At 57.6% G+C, this 16,466-nt stretch overlaps 4 protein-coding genes across 9 annotated transcripts; 2 read left to right on the top strand and 2 right to left on the bottom strand.

Moving 5' to 3' along the window:
- Positions 1-61: 61 nt before the first annotated feature.
- On the bottom strand, positions 62-3,582 carry RPUSD4 (RNA pseudouridine synthase D4). The gene is made up of 7 exons (XM_064397786.1): positions 3,382-3,582; positions 2,285-2,450; positions 1,881-2,082; positions 1,580-1,673; positions 974-1,124; positions 645-742; positions 62-515 (listed from the first exon to the last, which is right to left on the bottom strand). The coding sequence occupies exons 1-7, from the start codon at positions 3,538-3,540 to the stop codon at positions 330-332; spliced, it is 1,056 nt and encodes a 351-aa protein (XP_064253856.1). The 5' UTR covers positions 3,541-3,582; the 3' UTR covers positions 62-329.
- Positions 3,583-3,600: 18 nt separating this feature from the next.
- On the top strand, positions 3,601-9,044 carry HYLS1 (HYLS1 centriolar and ciliogenesis associated). Its single transcript, XM_064397787.1, has 2 exons — positions 3,601-3,740; positions 8,089-9,044. The coding sequence occupies exon 2, from the start codon at positions 8,113-8,115 to the stop codon at positions 8,890-8,892; it is 780 nt and encodes a 259-aa protein (XP_064253857.1). The 5' UTR covers positions 3,601-3,740; positions 8,089-8,112; the 3' UTR covers positions 8,893-9,044.
- On the bottom strand, positions 3,824-10,301 carry PUS3 (pseudouridine synthase 3). 4 transcript variants are annotated; one of them, XM_064397777.1, is made up of 5 exons: positions 10,216-10,301; positions 6,738-7,171; positions 5,125-5,675; positions 4,621-4,811; positions 3,825-4,238 (listed from the first exon to the last, which is right to left on the bottom strand). In XM_064397777.1, the coding sequence occupies exons 2-5, from the start codon at positions 7,122-7,124 to the stop codon at positions 3,961-3,963; spliced, it is 1,407 nt and encodes a 468-aa protein (XP_064253847.1). In that variant the 5' UTR covers positions 7,125-7,171; positions 10,216-10,301; the 3' UTR covers positions 3,825-3,960. The 4 variants fall into 4 exon arrangements, with proteins under 4 accessions (XP_064253850.1, XP_064253847.1, XP_064253849.1 ...); XM_064397779.1 differs by lacking the exon at positions 10,216-10,301 and adding an exon at positions 7,261-8,089; XM_064397780.1 differs by lacking the exons at positions 6,738-7,171; positions 10,216-10,301 and adding an exon at positions 5,814-6,213 and having other exon boundaries at positions 3,824-4,238.
- Positions 10,276-16,015, top strand: DDX25 (DEAD-box helicase 25). Of its 3 annotated transcripts, none has more exons than XR_010350295.1 (11): positions 10,276-10,516; positions 11,058-11,193; positions 11,278-11,370; positions 11,489-11,591; positions 12,194-12,308; positions 12,651-12,828; positions 13,471-13,708; positions 13,928-14,090; positions 14,198-14,386; positions 14,882-15,156; positions 15,532-16,015. XR_010350295.1 is itself a non-coding variant. In XM_064397776.1 (10 exons), exons 1-10 carry the CDS (start codon positions 10,291-10,293, stop codon positions 15,594-15,596), a joined length of 1,506 nt encoding a protein of 501 aa, XP_064253846.1. In that variant the 5' UTR covers positions 10,276-10,290; the 3' UTR covers positions 15,597-16,015. The 3 variants fall into 3 exon arrangements, 1 of the variants encoding a protein (XP_064253846.1); XR_010350294.1 differs by having other exon boundaries at positions 14,656-15,156; XM_064397776.1 differs by lacking the exon at positions 14,882-15,156.
- The last annotated feature ends 451 nt before the right edge of the window (positions 16,016-16,466 follow it).

Below are 16,466 nucleotides of genomic sequence, written 5' to 3'. Positions count from 1 at the left end.
CTCAAACCTACACAGGGACTGAGTCCCACCCGGCCAGAGCACAGACACACACCACCTTCCCTCGAGGGAACTGGAGCTTTTATTGCCCAGAGACAAGTTCAAAACACAAATCAGGCGAAGCCCAAGTTCCACCCAGCCTTGTTCGTCTCAGCTAGAGGCTCCTCAGTGTGTCCAGTGCTTTCCTGGGCCAGAAGCACACGTAGGCACCCACTCTAAATCCAGCAGCACAGAGACTGCAGGCTTCACCCCACCACCAGCTCCAAGGTGGGCACAGCTGCTGCCCGTGCTGGAGATGTGGAGATACATGGCACCATTCCACTCCTGCCTCGTCAGTCCTTAGGGATGTCCAGCTCCAGCTTCCTCAGGGTTTTTTGGAAGAAGAGGGGCAGCTTGCAGACAAAGTCTAAGGGCTGGCCCAGGGGCAGGCAGAGGCGGTGGGCGTGCAGGTGCAGGGGCAGGTGCCGAGCCTTGCTCTGCTCCAGCTTCAGCCTCCTCAGGGTGAGCTCGGGAAGCTTCTGCAGCAAGGACAGAAAATGTTCCCTTCAAAACTGCAGCTTTCCAGCTGGGACTCGAAATCCCCAGCCCACGAGCAGCTGGGGGACACAAGGGGCTCCAGGTGCTTCCCAGTGCAAGACCTGCCTTACCTGGGGCGCCAGTTTGCTCCAGTGCGAGTATTTGTGATCCCCCAGGATGGGGCATCCCAAGCCATAGGCCAGGTGAACCCGGATCTGGTGCTTCACCCCTGAGGTGAAAAGGGGAAGAGAAAGCTGACATCCAGCTGGGCCAGGCCTCACCCTCAGTGCTGGACAAAGCCATGCTGAAATCACTGGCAGCCAGCAAACAGCTCGGCAGCGAAGCATCGCCCCAGCAGGGCTCATTCCCAGAGCACTGTCCCAAAAACAATTCCAGCCATGTCTAACGACAAGCTCCCCTGCGCAGAGAGCACACCCAGCCCCGGGCAGGCCGCACTCACCGGTGACGGGCTGGAGCTGCAGCAGGGAGCAGGCAGAGGCGGCGGCCAGCCGGCGGTACCGCGTCACCGCGCGCTCGGCGCGCCGCTCCCCGCGGGCCTTCACCACCTTCCCGTCCTCGGGACGCACGCGGTACTTGGGGGCCAGAGTCATCTGAGGGTGTGACATGATATTTTAGTGAAAAATCCTCTGCTAGGATTTTTCCTGTCCTGAGGAGCTGAGAGCCTCAGGAAAGAAATGTAAACAATAACTGTGTGCTGCTGTGGAGTGCCACAGGTGAATCTGTCATTGGTCCATGTGGATTGTTTTCAATTAGTGCCCAATCACAGCCACCTGGGCCAAGGCTGTGAGCAGGCACAGGATTTTGTTATGCATTCTATTCCTATTCTATTCTTGTCTTTGTAGCCTTCTGATCTTCTTCTCTCTGTTCTTTTAGTTTAATGTAGTATTTTAATATACTATATAACATAATAAATCAGCCTTCTGATGAAAATGGAGTCAAGCCTCGTGCCCTCACACAAGGGGTTGCCAAGACAAGAGTTGGGGGAGACACGAGGGGATGCTGGGGCTGCCTGGCCAGAATGGCAGCCAGGGAACACAGGACTCACCTTGTAGTGGGACTGGTGGCTCTGCACCTCCTTTTCCACAATGGGGATCTCCACAACGCCCTCAACAGGGTCGGGGTCCCCCAGGACAATTGCCCTGGAAAGAGAAAGCAGAGGTCTGCGGGGTGCTGCTCTCACAGGACAGGAACCCTCCCCTCAGCCCCTCTCCCACGACCCAGTTCTGAAGGTGCTGAAGGGACAAGATAAGCAACACCCTCTACTTCCATAAAACCCCAACCCCAGGGTCCCCTCACCCTTTTTTAAAGGCCTTTCACAGCCCCATCTTCACTCAAGCCTTTCCTACCAGTAGATCTTCTCCACCTGACGGGTTTTGAAGAGCAGACGGATCTTCTCTGCTGCCTCCTTGCTCCGTGCCAGCACCATCACACCCGTGGTCTCCTTGTCCAGCCGGTGGCAGAGGTGCAGGGGCTCAGCTTTCATGTTCTCCAGCATCTTGGCCAAAATGGGCAGCACGTCAGCGATGCAGTTCTTGATGCCAGGGCCGCCTGTGTGACCCAGCAGCAAGGAGTCTCACCTCTCATACTCCCCATGCACCCTAAATCACCCCAAAATGCAAGGGAAGGCCGAGATCTGACAGTGGCCAAGCCCCTGGAACCTCCCTGGGAAGGGAAACCCCACCACAGGAAGGGCAGAGACAGAGGATCCCGTAAGCATCATGGACCCATTCCATTCCCCACTCGCCCTCACCATGCACAGGGAGCCCGTAGGGTTTGTCTATCACCACAATCTCCTCATTCTGGTACAGAGTTCTCTGCTTAAGGATCTTGGCCAGGACGTTGGGGTGAACCTGCTGCAGCTGCTGGCTCATTGCAGCGAGCTCCCGGAGCCATCGCTGCGTCGGGTCCTTGGGGATCTGAGGAGAGAAGGAGACGCCAGTGGTGGGGTTTAAACAGCTCTTGGCTCTCACACAAACCTGCACTGGCACCTGCAGCAACGTGCTCGCCTTCCCTGTGCTCCTGCTCCATGGCTGAGGGACAGCCTGGAACCCAGAGGGAGCAGGACAAGCTCAGTCAGTGGCCCTGGGGAATCTCATGAGGTTCAACAAGGTCAAGGGCAGGTGCTGCTCCTGGGTCAGAGCAGCCCCCAGGATCAGTGCAGGCTGGGGAGGAAGGGCTGGAGAGCAGCTCTGGGAGAAGCACTTGGGGTGCAGGGGGGGAGAGCTGGACAGGCCCTGGCCCAGAGCCCCCCTGTGCTGGGCTGATCCCCAGCGTGGGCAGCAGGGCAGGGGGGACTCTGCCCCTCTGCCCCCAGGTGAGACCCCACCTGCAGAGCTGCCTCCAGCTCGGGGGCCAGCACAGGGAGGAGCTGGAGCTGCTGGAGCCAGGCCAGAGAGGCCACGGAGATGCTCCAGGGCTGGAGCCAGGCTGGGAGAGGGGTGTTTATCTGGAGAAGGCTCTGGAAGGAGCTTAGAGCCCTTTCCAGTGCCTAAGGGGGCTCCAGGAAAGCTAGAGAGGGACTTTGAACAAGGGCCTGGAGTGATAGGATAAGAGGGAATAGCTTCACACCGAGAAAACACGGAATTAGAGGGGATACTGGGAAGAAATTTTCCCTGTGAGGGTGGTGAGGCCCTGACACAGGTTGCACTGCCCCATCTCTGGGAGTGCCCAAGGCCAGGTTTGGAAGGGGCGTGGAGCACCCTGGTGTAGGGGAACCATCCCCTGGCAGTGCAGCTGGATGGTTTTTCTCCCATCCCAGCCGATCCCTCACCCGCTCGCCCCGCTCGCTGTGCACGCCGGGAGTTGTAGTCCGGAGACACCGGGCCCAGCGGCCCGCACTCCGCTCACCTCTCGCTGTTGCTCCTCGCTCTTCCGCAGCCGCTCCGCCAGCTCCTCCGCCCGCAGAGCCGCCGGCGCCCGTCCGCTCCCGCAGACGCCCCGCACCGCCCGGGCCAGCCCCGCGCCACTCCGCCAACAGCGCCTGGCCGCGCCGCCGCCCGCCGCCATCTTCTGCCTCCTTCTCCGCGTCCCTCTGCCGGCCAATGGCGGCGCCGCGGGTGCGGCACCGCGGAGCGCCTGTCCAATGGGAAGGTGCCGCTCGCTGAGCGACAGCCGCGCTGGCCAATGGCGGCGCGCGGGGGTGTTTAAACCGCGGCGGCGGTTGCGGGTCACAACGGAGCAGCGGGAGCGGCGCGGCCGGGCCGGAGGTACCGGGAGCGAGAGGGGTGGGGGGTCCCAGTCCGGCCTCGGCCTTCCCCTCAGCGCCGAGCCCCCTCCCACTGCCCCCCAGCCAGGACACAACACCGTTTCGCTGGTTTTTCTTGAGATTTATAAAAAATAGCACTAGAAAAGCACTTTTTTTTTTTTCAACTACAGTAGTTTAAAAAAAGGGTGAAGGGTCTACTGTCCCCACGCCGAGGTGCCCCGTCACTCGGTGTCCGTACAGATCCTCTTGGGCTGCTGCTCGGGGGCCCCGGTGCTGCCCCGCTTGCCCTCGGGGGGCTCCCCCGGCAGCCCGGGGCCCTGGGGCGGCTCGATGCGGCCCCTCCGCACGAAGTGCTCGATCCGCGCCTCCAGCCCCTCGCACCTGGGCCGGGCCAGCAGCGGCTTGTAGGTGCGGGCCTGGACCCCTTCCACGAAGCCGCTGATCTGGCTGTGGAGTGGGGGCTGCAGCTCACCCCAGGGCACCAGGCTGCTCCCTGGACCTGTGGCATCATGGAAAAACAACATTTAATTATCCCGTTCTTTCTCTCTTTCTCTTGTTTTTTCTTTTCTTTTTTTTTTTAAGCAGTTAATCCTCTGTAATTCACACAATCCCATAATGCTGGTGTTGGAATGGACCTTAAAGCTTATCTGGTTCCACCCCCTCCCATGGGCAGGGACACCTTCCACTATCCCAGGTTGCTCCAAGCCCTGTCCAGCCTGACTTTCAACACTGCCAGGGATCCAGGGGCAGCCACAGCTTCTCTGGGCAACCTGTGCCAGGGCCTGCCCACCCTCCCAGGGAAGAATTTCTTCCCAATATCCTGTCTAACCCTGCTGTCTGTCAGCATGCATTCCAAGTTATTCCCCCCAGAGCCTCTCTACCTTTTCTGGTGGCCACGGGAGCAGCATCCAGCCCTGCCAGCATGTCCCGGAGCACGTGGGTTTTGATGGCATGGCTGGCCCAGAGCTGCTGCAAGTGTGTCACGTTGAAGCCCTGCACCTCTGGGTCGTAGAGCCACTGCAGGTCTGGGAACTCGCAGTCATACAGGACCAGAGGGAACTCAACCGCCATGCTGTGGACAAGGACAAGAGGTGGGACCAGAGAAAGGGTCAAGAACAATGGATCTGCCAAAAGCAGTCCTAACCTTCACAGAACTTTCTTTCTGAGTAAAAAGTGCCTTAATTTTCACCAAATACCAAGGACTACAGCTATCAAAACTTTGCTCAAGAGCAAGAAAACAGAGATCCTTGTGGATACATTCCAGTGAGGCCACTGGCAGTCTGTTTCCATGCATGAGACTGCTTCGTGTGCTGGCATGGTTTAAACTCCAGGCAAAGCTATTGCCCTGAAGAGCAGCCCACTGGGTTTCCCACACCAATCCCTACCTGTACTGTGGTTTCCGTGGGTTCTTCTCCACGTTCAGCAGCTCATCAATGACATCTGGGCTCTCCATGCCCTGGCCAATGAGGAAGAGCACGGCCATCATGCAGCGGACTTGGTGGTACAGGAATGCCTGTCCTGTCACCTCGAACTGGCACAGCTGGAAGGGATCCCGCGGCCTGGCTTCTCCTCCCCTGCCCACCCAGGTCACCCTGGCGCTGAGGATCGTCCTCTGGAAGTTGAGCACCCCGTTGGCCACGTCCATCTTGCAGAGGTTGCGGAAGTCATGGGTGCCCACGTAGCGCTGGGCCGCGGCGTCCATGAGCGCCACGTCCAGCTGGGCGCAGGGGAAGAAGTAGCGGTACGTGCGGCTCAGGCAGCTGAAGCGCGCACTGAACTCTGCCCCCACGGGGGCCCAGGCCAGCACCCGGATGTCGGGCGGCAGCACCCTGTTGAGGATGTGGGTGTAGCGGAGCTCCTCCTGCTGCCCCTCGCCCTCGTGGCCGTTGAGCTGCTGTCCATCTGGCAGGCTGGAGCGCAGATCCAGGGAGATCACCTGCAGAAACGAGGAAAGACAGGATTAGAGCGCAGATGGATGGGCGCAGCGGCCTGTGGAGCCAAGTCTTCCCACACCTCTGGGAAATAAATCCAGGATCTCCTACAGATGAAGGTGGCTTCAGTCAGGCAATCCTACCATGGCAGAGCTGCGAGTGCCTCTGAGGACCCGAGCAGATGCCATGGATTCCATTAATAAAACAGGGAAAGTTGCAGGCTGCCTACGTAGCACAGTCTCGGAACAGCTTCATCTTCAGTCACGGGGTTATAATGTGCTTTTTTTTTTCTCAAGCTGGAGGTGATGACTTGAAGGCAGTAACAGCCTGGCTGGCCGGGAAGCCTGGTGTGGGAACAAGTTCATTCCCACCGTGGGTGCCGTGTGCTGAAGTGGTGCAAGAGAAGGCACCAAATGCCCTGATTTCATGTGGCTCATCCTGTGAAGGAGAGCAGAGCAGCCCTTTGAAGTTAAACCTAGACCAGCTTTGCTTTCTGTGCTGGGAGGGAGGAAAGGAGAACCAGCCCTATGGTGAAGCCACCAAGGTTGCTCTCTCCCCAGTGTCTCAGCCAGCCTGATGGCTCCATGCCCACCAAGCAGGCCAGCTTGCTTCCCTCCCTCCAGCTCCCACTCCCACGCTCCCTTCCGCTGGCTGCAGCTCCCCTCAGACCCTTCTGTGCAGGAATTCAGCTGCCTGATGCTGCAGGAAGTGAGCCGGTTCCTGGAGATTTTGGGTTTTTGTAGGGTTGGCAAGTTAAATGAGCTGAGAGGGCCCTGCCGAGGGCAGGGCATCACCAAGCTATTGGGGAATCTGCAACCTAAAACACGTTTTATGCTCCTAAAACAGGACCCTGGAAAACAATTAATATGGGGGGAAATGGCACTGAAAAGGCTTCAAAGGTCTGAAATCATAATTGCACATGCAGGAAGCCATTGCCAGGTTCACTTCCAGGGTTAAGAGCTGATGGCTTTTAAAGAACAAATCCAAGCAGTGCTGTAGGACAGTAAGCCCATCAGAACTCCACCCCACCCAGGAAAACCGACAGGAGCCCCCACGGAGATGCTGACCTGCCCAAAGGCACTGACACCCTTGTCTGTGCGCCCACAGCGGTGGTAGTTGGACGTCTGTCTGTCATCCACCAGCCGTGTCTTCTTCAGGGCTTCAAAGAGCTTCTCCTCGATGGTGTTGGGGGTGTTCTCCTGGCTGGCGAAGCCCTGGTAGCCCCAGCCCAGGTAGGCGATGCGCAGTGCCACGTGTCTGCGGCTGTGGGCGCCGAAATCAAAGGGCCGTTGTTGGCGTTTCCTGGCTTTCCCCGGGGCTGGAGGAGCCTCTTTCCTCCCAGCACCCTCCTTGTCCTCCTGGAGCTTCTCCTGCAGCCGCTTCACCTCCACTTCCAGCTCCTGCACCCTCCTCAGGAGCTGCTCATGGTCAGTAGCTGTGCTCTCCTCAGCCATAGCCACCACCTTGGAATGTCAGTTTGTTGCTGATGGATCCTTGGGGTCTGCAGGGAAAGAAAAAAATGGTGGATTGCATTTTTATGTGGTTTTTTTAAGATCTCTAGGCTTATTCTGCAAAAGAACTGTTACCAACAGAGTCAGTCTTTATTGTCTGAGCCCCTTGGTGTTCCCAGGGGAGCACACGCAGGGCAGGGCCACTGGTGCTTAGCTTGGGCAGCTTCATTTTGCTCAAATCTCTTTTTCTGGATGCTTCAATCACTCCTCTTCCCGCAGCTGATGGGATCTGCTCCGTCAGCAGCAGCACGTTCCGGCGAGCCGTCACGGAGCCCTTGTCGCTTTCACACCTGCATCCCCGCTGCAGACAGCGTGCTGACGGCTGCCACTCATCCCGCCCCGCCATCTGCTCCCGCTGCTCCCAGCAGCACCAGCAACGCTTGCGGCTTTTCAGATTGCCTTAAAGAGATCCTAAACCTGTGCTCGGAGTGGAATCTGTGTCTGGATCCCTTTTTGTCACAGGGCTGGAGGTTTACTATCGCCAGACTCATAAATGAACATCTAAACACACTGCACTGAGCCCTTCCCTCCTTTGGAATTAAAACACCCTCTTGGATGTCTCTTGATTAAATTATGACTACATATTCTGGGTTTAGAAGCAGAGGTACAAGGAAAGACCATTAATCTCTCACCCAGTGCATGGAAACTGCCCTGTGTTTTTTCCATGAGTACCTAATTTATCACATAATTCATTTTAGTGTGGATTTCTAGCTTGAATTTAGGGGTTGTGCTTGTGTTACGGTAGGGAAGAGCCTTCTGCTGGCAGCAGGAGGTTTAGCAGTGCACTGAGGACACCCCCAACCTAAATCAACACCCCTGAACCCAAAAAGAGCATCAGAACCCCTTTGACATCTATAGCCAATCTGAATGTACTGCAATAAATTAACCCTGGTTTCTTTTCCTGCAGAATCCACCCAGTTTGGTGGGAACCATGGAGAAGGTGCTAGGATCAGAGTGTGAGGAGCAGCTGGCAGCTGATCTGAGCCCGTCGAGCTCCTGGCAGGGATGCTGCGACATGCCATCGTATTTCCAGGATGATCCCTATGCTGACACATCCATTGTTTGTGGCACACAGCCAGCCCTTCCCATGGATAAGAGGGAAAACAGGAGGATGGTGATGAAGAGGAAGGTGCTGAGGCACAGACCTGATGGAAGGGTGGAGGTCTCCGATGAGTCACCGAGCATTGAGATAGATATAAACACCTATCCATGGAACCTGGGGCATTCCAGGACTTACATGGATGACACCGTCTCCCAAGGGGAAACAGAGACCAGCAGCGGCACCTTGGAGGACTTCCTGCACTATGATGATGATGATGACTGGTTCATTGAAGACAGGCCCTACTCTGTCCAAGGGGATTTTGGGAGCGACACTGCGTCCAGCCGCTCCAGGCCACGGCGACCGCCCACAGAGGCCGCTTACATTGCTCCACAGGCTGAGAGAGTGAAGAGAACTGACCCGGTGGCCAGACTGAACGCGTACAGGAAAGACTGGGAGAGGTTCAGCTTTCCCGGGCAGGATTCGCATCAGAGCTTGCGCTGGGCCATGCGGACGCAGATGCTGCAGTCGGGGCTGCCGCGCCGGGTGCAGAAGCGCCTCGTCCCCAACACGTACGAGGTGCCCACGACGAAGAAGCGCGACTCGCTGCGCTTCGGCGTGCGCTGGGACCTGGCCAACTGCCACATGCCCCGCCGGAGCACCACCTCCTAGAGCCACAGCCCCGCCGCTTTCTTCTCCTCAACATCCTCTGTAGTCTGGAAAATCCCCCCGGTGCGCTTCAAGCAGCTTAACTTTTGGTGTGGAGGAGGTTTTCTTTGCAATGTCTCAGCAATATCTTTCTCAATAAAGCATCTGCAAAGATTTCTTATTGTTCTGTTGGTTCATTAGAAACACTACAGGCAACATCCAATATTCCAGACTTATCTCTGCATCACCTAACTCTACTGCCTTTGCCTTATTTTACCTCATCTTTAAAATAAAGGTGCTTTAGAATGGAAGCAAGGTATTATTAGCACTACTACTAGTGTTATTACTATTCCTAGTGTTAATTTTTTCCAAGATATGGGAATGGACTGAAAAGGTGGCAGTTCTGGTGTTAGAAAGGGTCCCCGAAAGCTCAGTGGGATGGCTGGGAAAGGGAGCACGATTATGGGAAGCATGTGACAGCTGCAGCCTGGAATTCTGTGTCCAGCCTCCCCTGAACCTCCCCTGGAGGTGATCCCAGATGGGGAACAAAGAAGCTTGAGGACCCCATTGTCACCCCACAGTGAAGGGGTTCTGGGATCTTGGGGGACCTTCCAGGTTTGGAGGTCCCTGACTCTCCAGCACCCTGTGGATCCTCATCCCTCTGTGAAGGGGTCTTTGCACCCCAGAACCCTTGAAACCCTCCCCAAACCCTATGGGGGACAGCACCCCAACCTTACAGCTTCTTGTTCCTTCACCACCCAAGGGCCCCTTCCCTCCCCTCTCAGAGCCTGTGATGTCCCTGACTGCAGCAGGGGACCCTTCCTGCCCTACAGGGTCTCTGTCATCCAACTCCCCAGGGACCCCCCCATGCCCACTACAGGGCAGTTTCTATTCCCCAAAGACACCCAAAACTTTATGGGGACTGGTGTTGGCTCCATGTAGGATCCCTCTGTGCAACTGGGGGCCCTCACTGCCCTATGGAGTCCCTGTTCCCCAACACCCCAGGGACCCCCCAAAACTCCATGGGCTCCCTGCATCTCCATCACCTTGGGGACACCTCCTTCCCTCCCGGTGTCCCAGGATTCAGCCCCGAGGGGCAGGGGGACACAGCCCCCAAACCCTGCGGGCTCCGTGTCGCCAGCAGGGAACTCTCCCTCCTCCACGGTCCCTGTTCCCGACCCCGCGGGGCTTCCCGGCACCCCGTGCCCCAGGAGCCCCCCAAGCCTCGCAGGGACGGGCGCTGGCACCCTGCGGAGCCCCGAGTGCAGCAGGGGACCCTCCCGCCCCACGAGGTGCCGGCGCCCAGCACCCAAGGACGCCCGCCCGGCCGCGGGGTCCCGGCCGTACCCGCTCCCGCCGGTGCCGGTGCCGGTGCCGGATGTCGCCGCCCCATCCGGCGCTGCCGCACTGTGGGACGGCTCCATGGCGGGGGCGGAGCGCGGGCTGCGCGGGCTCGGCGCGGCGGGCGCTGCCGGCGGCCCCGGCCCGGGCTGCCCGTGGCACGGGGCCGCTCCGCGCCGCCCGGCCTCCCGCTGCCCCGGGCTGCGCTGGCCCGAGCGGCCCGGCCGCGGCGCCGCCCGCGGGCTCGGCCTGCTCCCCGCGCCGCCCGCGCTCCGCGCCGAGCCCGAGGACGAGGACGAGGAGAGAGGTGGGTCCGGGGGGTCTCGGGGCCAGCCCGAGCCCTGCCGAGCACGGACCGGACCCGCGGGGTCCCGAGCGACGGGCGGCTCACGATATTTAGCCGTAATTTAATCAAGAGGGTGTTTAATCAAGAGGAGGGAAGGGCTCAGTGTTTAGATGCTCATTTGTGAGTATGGTGATAGTAAGTCTAGAATAATGAATGTTGCCTGTACTGCCTTTAATGAACCCACAGAAGAATAAGAAATCCTCTGGAGAGAGAAGAGGATTCTCATTACAAGCCCTTTATTGTAAATTAAAACACCTCAGCATGAGGAAGAACTTCTTGACACGGAGAGCAGCAGAGTGCTAGGACAGGCTGGCCAGGAGGGTCCTGGATTCTCCCTCCTTGGAGACATTCCAGACCTACAGGAACACGTTCCTGTGTCACCCGCTCCAGCTGACCCTGCCTTGGCAGGGGGTTTGGACTGGGTGATTTCCAGAGATCCCTCCCAGCCCTGATGACTCTGTGATTCCGTTTGTTTTATTTACGGGGCTGCTGCCTTTCCCAGTGCCGCTGGCTGAGCTGTCGCTGATGAACAAGTTGATCCACACATCCCTGGTGGAGTCCCAGCAGCACGTGGAGATCCTGCAGCGGGACCCCAGCTCCCCACTCTTCTCTATCAAGACCTTTGAGGAGCTGCCCCTGTGAGTCCCCACAGCCCCTGGCCCCACCACGCTCCAGCATGCCAGCCTCCTTCACATGGGCACTTGGATGCTTTGTTTCCACAGGAAGAAGGAGCTCTTGCAGGGGGTTTATATGATGGGCTTCAACAGACCATCCAAAATCCAGGAGCAGGCTCTGCCACTGATGCTGGCATACCCGTGAGTAGGAACAGGGCTGAGGCGGCTGAGCCCCGGCTCCTCGCGGCATCCCAGCACTGTGGTGCCAAGCAGGAACGCCCCGACCCCTCCGTTCCACTAAGCTGCTTTTGCCTTGCAGGCCCCAAAATCTGATTGCCCAGAGCCAGTCAGGGACAGGGAAAACAGCAGCTTTTGTCTTGGCCATGTTGAGCAGAGCCAGTGCCAGCGAGAAATACCCGCAGGTAACGCAGGACAGGGAGAGCTGCTGCAGGAGGGGTTGGCCCAGGCGCCCAGGACGCTGCCAGGGGCAGAGCTCTGGGCTTTGTCCCTGTTCCAGTCTGACTTGACCCACTGGAGTGGGATGATGAACCACCAGGGCCCAGTGGAAGGTAGGACCAAAAGCACAGTGCCCACCTCAGGATTGCCAGAGTGGATCAATCCAGGCTTCAGTTACCCTGGAATTTAGGTTTTGAAGAGCAGCTGCAGACACTGCTGGTTTCTGGTGGTCAGGTACTCCCAGTCCCCTCTCTGGGTGCAGAACCAGCTTTGTCAGCTGTTTCCAGCCATGTGAGATCTCCTTTTGTACGTATGAACAGTGTGACTGAACTAGGGCACAGGAACAAGCTGCACCACGCTTCTGAGAGACACATTTCCTCCTCAAAAAGAGCAGCAGCAGCTTCCTCCTGCCCCCTTGGCTGGAGCTGGAACACAGCCCAGCTCCTGAACCTCCAGCCATGCCATGCTGCCCACCCCCTGTGCTCAGGGCTGTGGGATGCCCCCGAGCTCCTGCACCCCGTGTGCCCCATCCTGGGGCTGACAGCTCCTCCCTCTGCTCTCCTGGCAGTGCCTGTGCCTGGCTCCCACCTACGAGCTGGCTCTGCAGATCGGGCAGGTGGTGCGCACCATTGGGAAGTTCTGCACTGACATCAAGGTGAACTACGCTGTCCGGGGAAACCGAGGTGAGTCCCGCCCAGCACGGCTGCCAGCACTGCTGCAGGAACAGGAAGGGAGCACAGGGATCCTCTCTTAGAGCCTGGAGCTACCAGGGACTGCCCAGACATCCATAAAGTAGTGTCTGTCCTCCTCTCCTGCTGAGGAGGCTTTTCCGTCATCACTGGCTGCTTGCAGACTCCTTTTTGCCATATGGGGGTGGTTCCCATGCCCCAGGCTGTAGGGAATTGTCATGATGACCCCTTGAAGGCATCCCTGAGCAGCCAGAGTCTGAGCAAGCCAAGGGAGAACACAGAGCAGCAGCGAGCTCCATGCCTGGAGGCAGCCAAATGCCTTTTGCCCCCTTGCAGTTCTGAAGGGCACAGTGCTGGAGGAGCAGATCATCATCGGAACACCAGGCACCACACTGGACTGGTGCTTCAAACAGCGCATCCTGGACCTGACAAAGATCTCCTTGTTTGTGCTGGATGAGGCCGACATCATGATCGACACGCAGGGCCTGTCCTGTCAGAGCATCCGCATCCACAGGTGAGGATTGCTGAGAGCTGCTGCCCCGATTCCCTGCTTTCCCTTCTTTTCTCTAGCTTTAGAGGTGTCTGTCACCAAAGGGCTGTGAGAGTGTGCCCATGAGAGGCTTGTCCACAGGTCTGTCTTTCTGTACAGCTGCGTGCACTGGACACACAGGAAGACACTTCACCTCATTTAGCTTTCCTTAGAGCTGTTACAGGCCTTGGGTTGACTCACAGAACCACAGAATGGCCTCAGTTGGAAGGGACCTTAAAGCCCATCTTCCTGTCTTGTTCCCACCCTTTCCCATTGGCAGGAACACTTCCATTAGACCAGGCTGCTCAGAGCTCCATCCACCTTGGCCTTGAACACTTGCAGGGATGGGGCAGTCACAGCTGCTCTGGACAACCTATGCCAGGGCCTCTCCATCCTCACAGGGAAGAGCTTCCTCCTAATATCTAAACCTGTTTTCTTTCAGTGTGAAGCCATTCCCCCCTTTTCTGGTCACTCCAGACTCTTGTAAAAAGTCCCTCGCCATCTTTCTTGTCAGCCATCATCCCTTCCCATTGAAGGCAACACAAAATCAGTTTAAATTAGGGTTTCTGTCCTCCTGGGCAGCAGCAGCTGCTCTCCAGGGCTGACAGAGCTTTTTCCGTGCCCCAGGGCTCTTCCCAAGAGCTGCCAAGTGCTGCTGTTCTCAGCCACTTACAAGGAGCCCGTGCGGGCCTTTGCAGAGCGCATCATCCCGGACCCCATCGTGATCAAGCTGCGTGAGGAGGAGCTCACCCTGAGCAACATCAGGCAGTACTTCATGGTGTGCCAGAGCTCGGACGAGCAGTACAGGGCCCTCTGCAACCTCTATGGCAGCTTCACCATCGGTCAGGTCATGATCTTCTGCCAGGTAAGGGGCCTGCCTGGGAGAGCCCTGCCCTGCCCCTCTCCTCTTGGGAATAGCAGGAATGGGTCATTTTACCATGTGGGCACAGCGGGCTCCTCCCAAGACCCCCAAAACAAAGGAGCAGACCTCGGGGAGTGTTGGAAACTGCCATGAGCTCCCTCAGAAGGGGCAGGGGACTCTGGAGAGGGAGCTGTTGGCCTCAGGCTGTCCCCGTGTGCACAGACCCGGAGGCTGGCAGACTGGCTGTCGGGGAAGATGAGCCGGGACGGGCACCAAGTGGCCATCCTGACAGCAGAGCTGACAGTGGTGCAGCGGGCCAGCGTCATCCAGCGCTTCCGTGAGGGCAAGGAGAAGGTCCTCATCGCCACCAACGTCTGTGCCAGAGGTATCCTGGCAAACCCAAATGTGCCAGGCCTGCTGCTTCCGCGTGGGCTTGAGCAGCAGATCCTGTGGGACAGGGTATCCCGAAAGGATCCTTTCCCTCCCTTCCAGGCATCGATGTGCAGCAGGTCACCACGGTGGTGAACTTCGGCCTCCCCATGGATCAGGACGGCGAGCCGGATTTTGAGACCTACCTGCACCGCATCGGGCGGGCGGGGCGCTTCGGGCACCGCGGCATCGCCTTCAGCGTGGTGCAGAGAGAGACCGTGCAGCTCGTGCACAAGATAGAGGAGTATTTCCGTGAGTATCCATGGAGCCACTGCTCTGGGAGGCAGGGCTGGGGCTGTGACCCCCAGCTCACTGCCTGTTGGCAAATCGTCCTCGTCGGGCTCCTCCTCTCACCAGGGCTCATCTCTCTGGGAACGGGTCACAGATACAGCTTTTAGGGTGGTTTTTGCTCCCCAGCAGGCACATTTCCCAAGAAGCAGCCCTGGAGGTTGTGTGCAACTTGCAGGGGATGTTACCAGTACCCAGGATGCCTCAGCACTTTCTTCTTTTCCCTCTTTCAGGCATTTTTTCTGCCTTTCCTTGCAAACAGTTATCCCAGGGGACCTGGTGCCCCAGCTTAGCTCAGCCCTGGCTGTGGAGAGGAGGTGGCAGCTGTGGAAATCTTTCCTGAGTGGAAATTGATTGTCACTTGCTAGCATCAAGAGGATTTTCATGGGATTTGCCAGATGCCGGGGCTGCACTGATGGCTTTTTGAATCCCAGTGCCTGTTTTCTGTGTGATTTTTAGAGGAAAAAAGGTTATAGAAGCCTTCTGATGGGCAGGAAACTGTGTCCCTTCCAACCCTTCCACATCTCCAGCCTCAGAGCCACTCAGCCCTCTTGGTTCCTTCAAATGTTCACCTGTCCTTGGAACCTGGAGTGAGCCTGAGGCAGACACCAGGCAGAGAAGACACGAGCCACTCATTCTGGCAAAGACTGTTGCCGTGGAGTAGAAGCAGTGAGCAGCTGGAACAACTGGCATGTGGATGAGCCCGACCACAGCCATGGGCAGAAGGAGCCAGTGTGAGGATGACCCCAAGCAATCTGATTTGTGCTTTCCATGTTGTGATGTTGCAGCTGGAGGGCACAGACCCTCCCTGTCCTGCTGGCTGTGGGCGAGGGGGCACATCAGAGGCTGAGCTCTGCATGCTGCTGCCGTGGGGCTGCTGCTGCTGCTTGCTGCCTGCTGCCCTGATCCAGTTCCCCTCCTGCTTTGTCCCAGCTGATTTCCCTGCTGACCCCATTTCCGCTGCAGTTCCTCCCAGCTGATTTCCCTGCAGAGGGAAGTGCTGCACTGAGCACTCCAGGAGCTTCCCAGCTGGCGTGGGGCACTCAGGTGGCACAGACAGTGGCTCAGGTGAGCACTGCATCCCAACAATTGCTCTTTCCTTCCTACAGAGACCACGATCAAGCAGCTGGATCCCTACGACATGGACGAGCTGGAGAAGCTTGCAGCGGAGTGAGGAGCAGGGATTCGTTCTCCCAAATCCCAGTTGCAGTTCTAAACAGGAGGAAAAGTTGCAGGGGAAGACTTCCCGGTTCTCTTGTATCCTGAAGCTGTTGAGTTTTGTTGTGTTGCCTGAGGAGAGGCTGGAGCGAGCCTCGTCTCGCTAGGTGGCAGCAGGAATCCACTGCTGCCATCCCAGATCCCGGGGAAAAACCGAAGTGTTCAGGGTCCCGACAGTGCAGGAGAGAGGTTGGAGCCCCGGGGGTTCAAAAATCCAGGTGTTCAGGATTCCATCGGTGAGGGAGAGAGGCTGGACCCCAGGGGTCTGAAACCCAAATGTTCGGGGTCCCTGCAGTGTGAGGACAGAAGTTGTACCACAGGGACTGGGCTGTGTTTGTGCCTTTGTTAATCTTCAATAAATGAAATTGATTGTAATCACCAGCGTGGCTCCTTCTTTACCAAAATTCTCTGAAATAGATCAGCCCTCGCAGGTGAGGTTTGATTAGGTTATTGTTGACAATGGTGTCATTTATCGGGTTGGCTACTGCACCCTGCTCTCCTCATCCAGATTTCTATCCAAACCTGACCCGAATGGGCACAAAAAGTGACCAAAAAGTGACGAGAGCGCAGCCAGAAGCAGGACCTGGTGGTAGCAGGAGGGGGCCTGGCCCTGACTCTGTAGTTCCTTGCTGCCAGCTTTAACCCTTTGGGGCATTTCAAGCTCCAAAACCTCTTTGTGGGGAGCACACACATTTGGTATTAACAGTGTGATTTTGGTAACAAGCAATGAATTCTAATTCAAGGATCGTTGAGGGAGATGGGAGCTGGAAGGTAGTTTTCCAGGCTTTGCTGGGTGTTCCCTGATCCCCCTCACCATGTGCACCCC

Source organism: Passer domesticus, chromosome 23, assembly GCF_036417665.1.
Source record: "Passer domesticus isolate bPasDom1 chromosome 23, bPasDom1.hap1, whole genome shotgun sequence".
Classification (NCBI taxonomy): domain Eukaryota; kingdom Metazoa; phylum Chordata; class Aves; order Passeriformes; family Passeridae; genus Passer; species Passer domesticus.
This window is presented reverse-complemented; position numbering and strand designations above follow the sequence as displayed.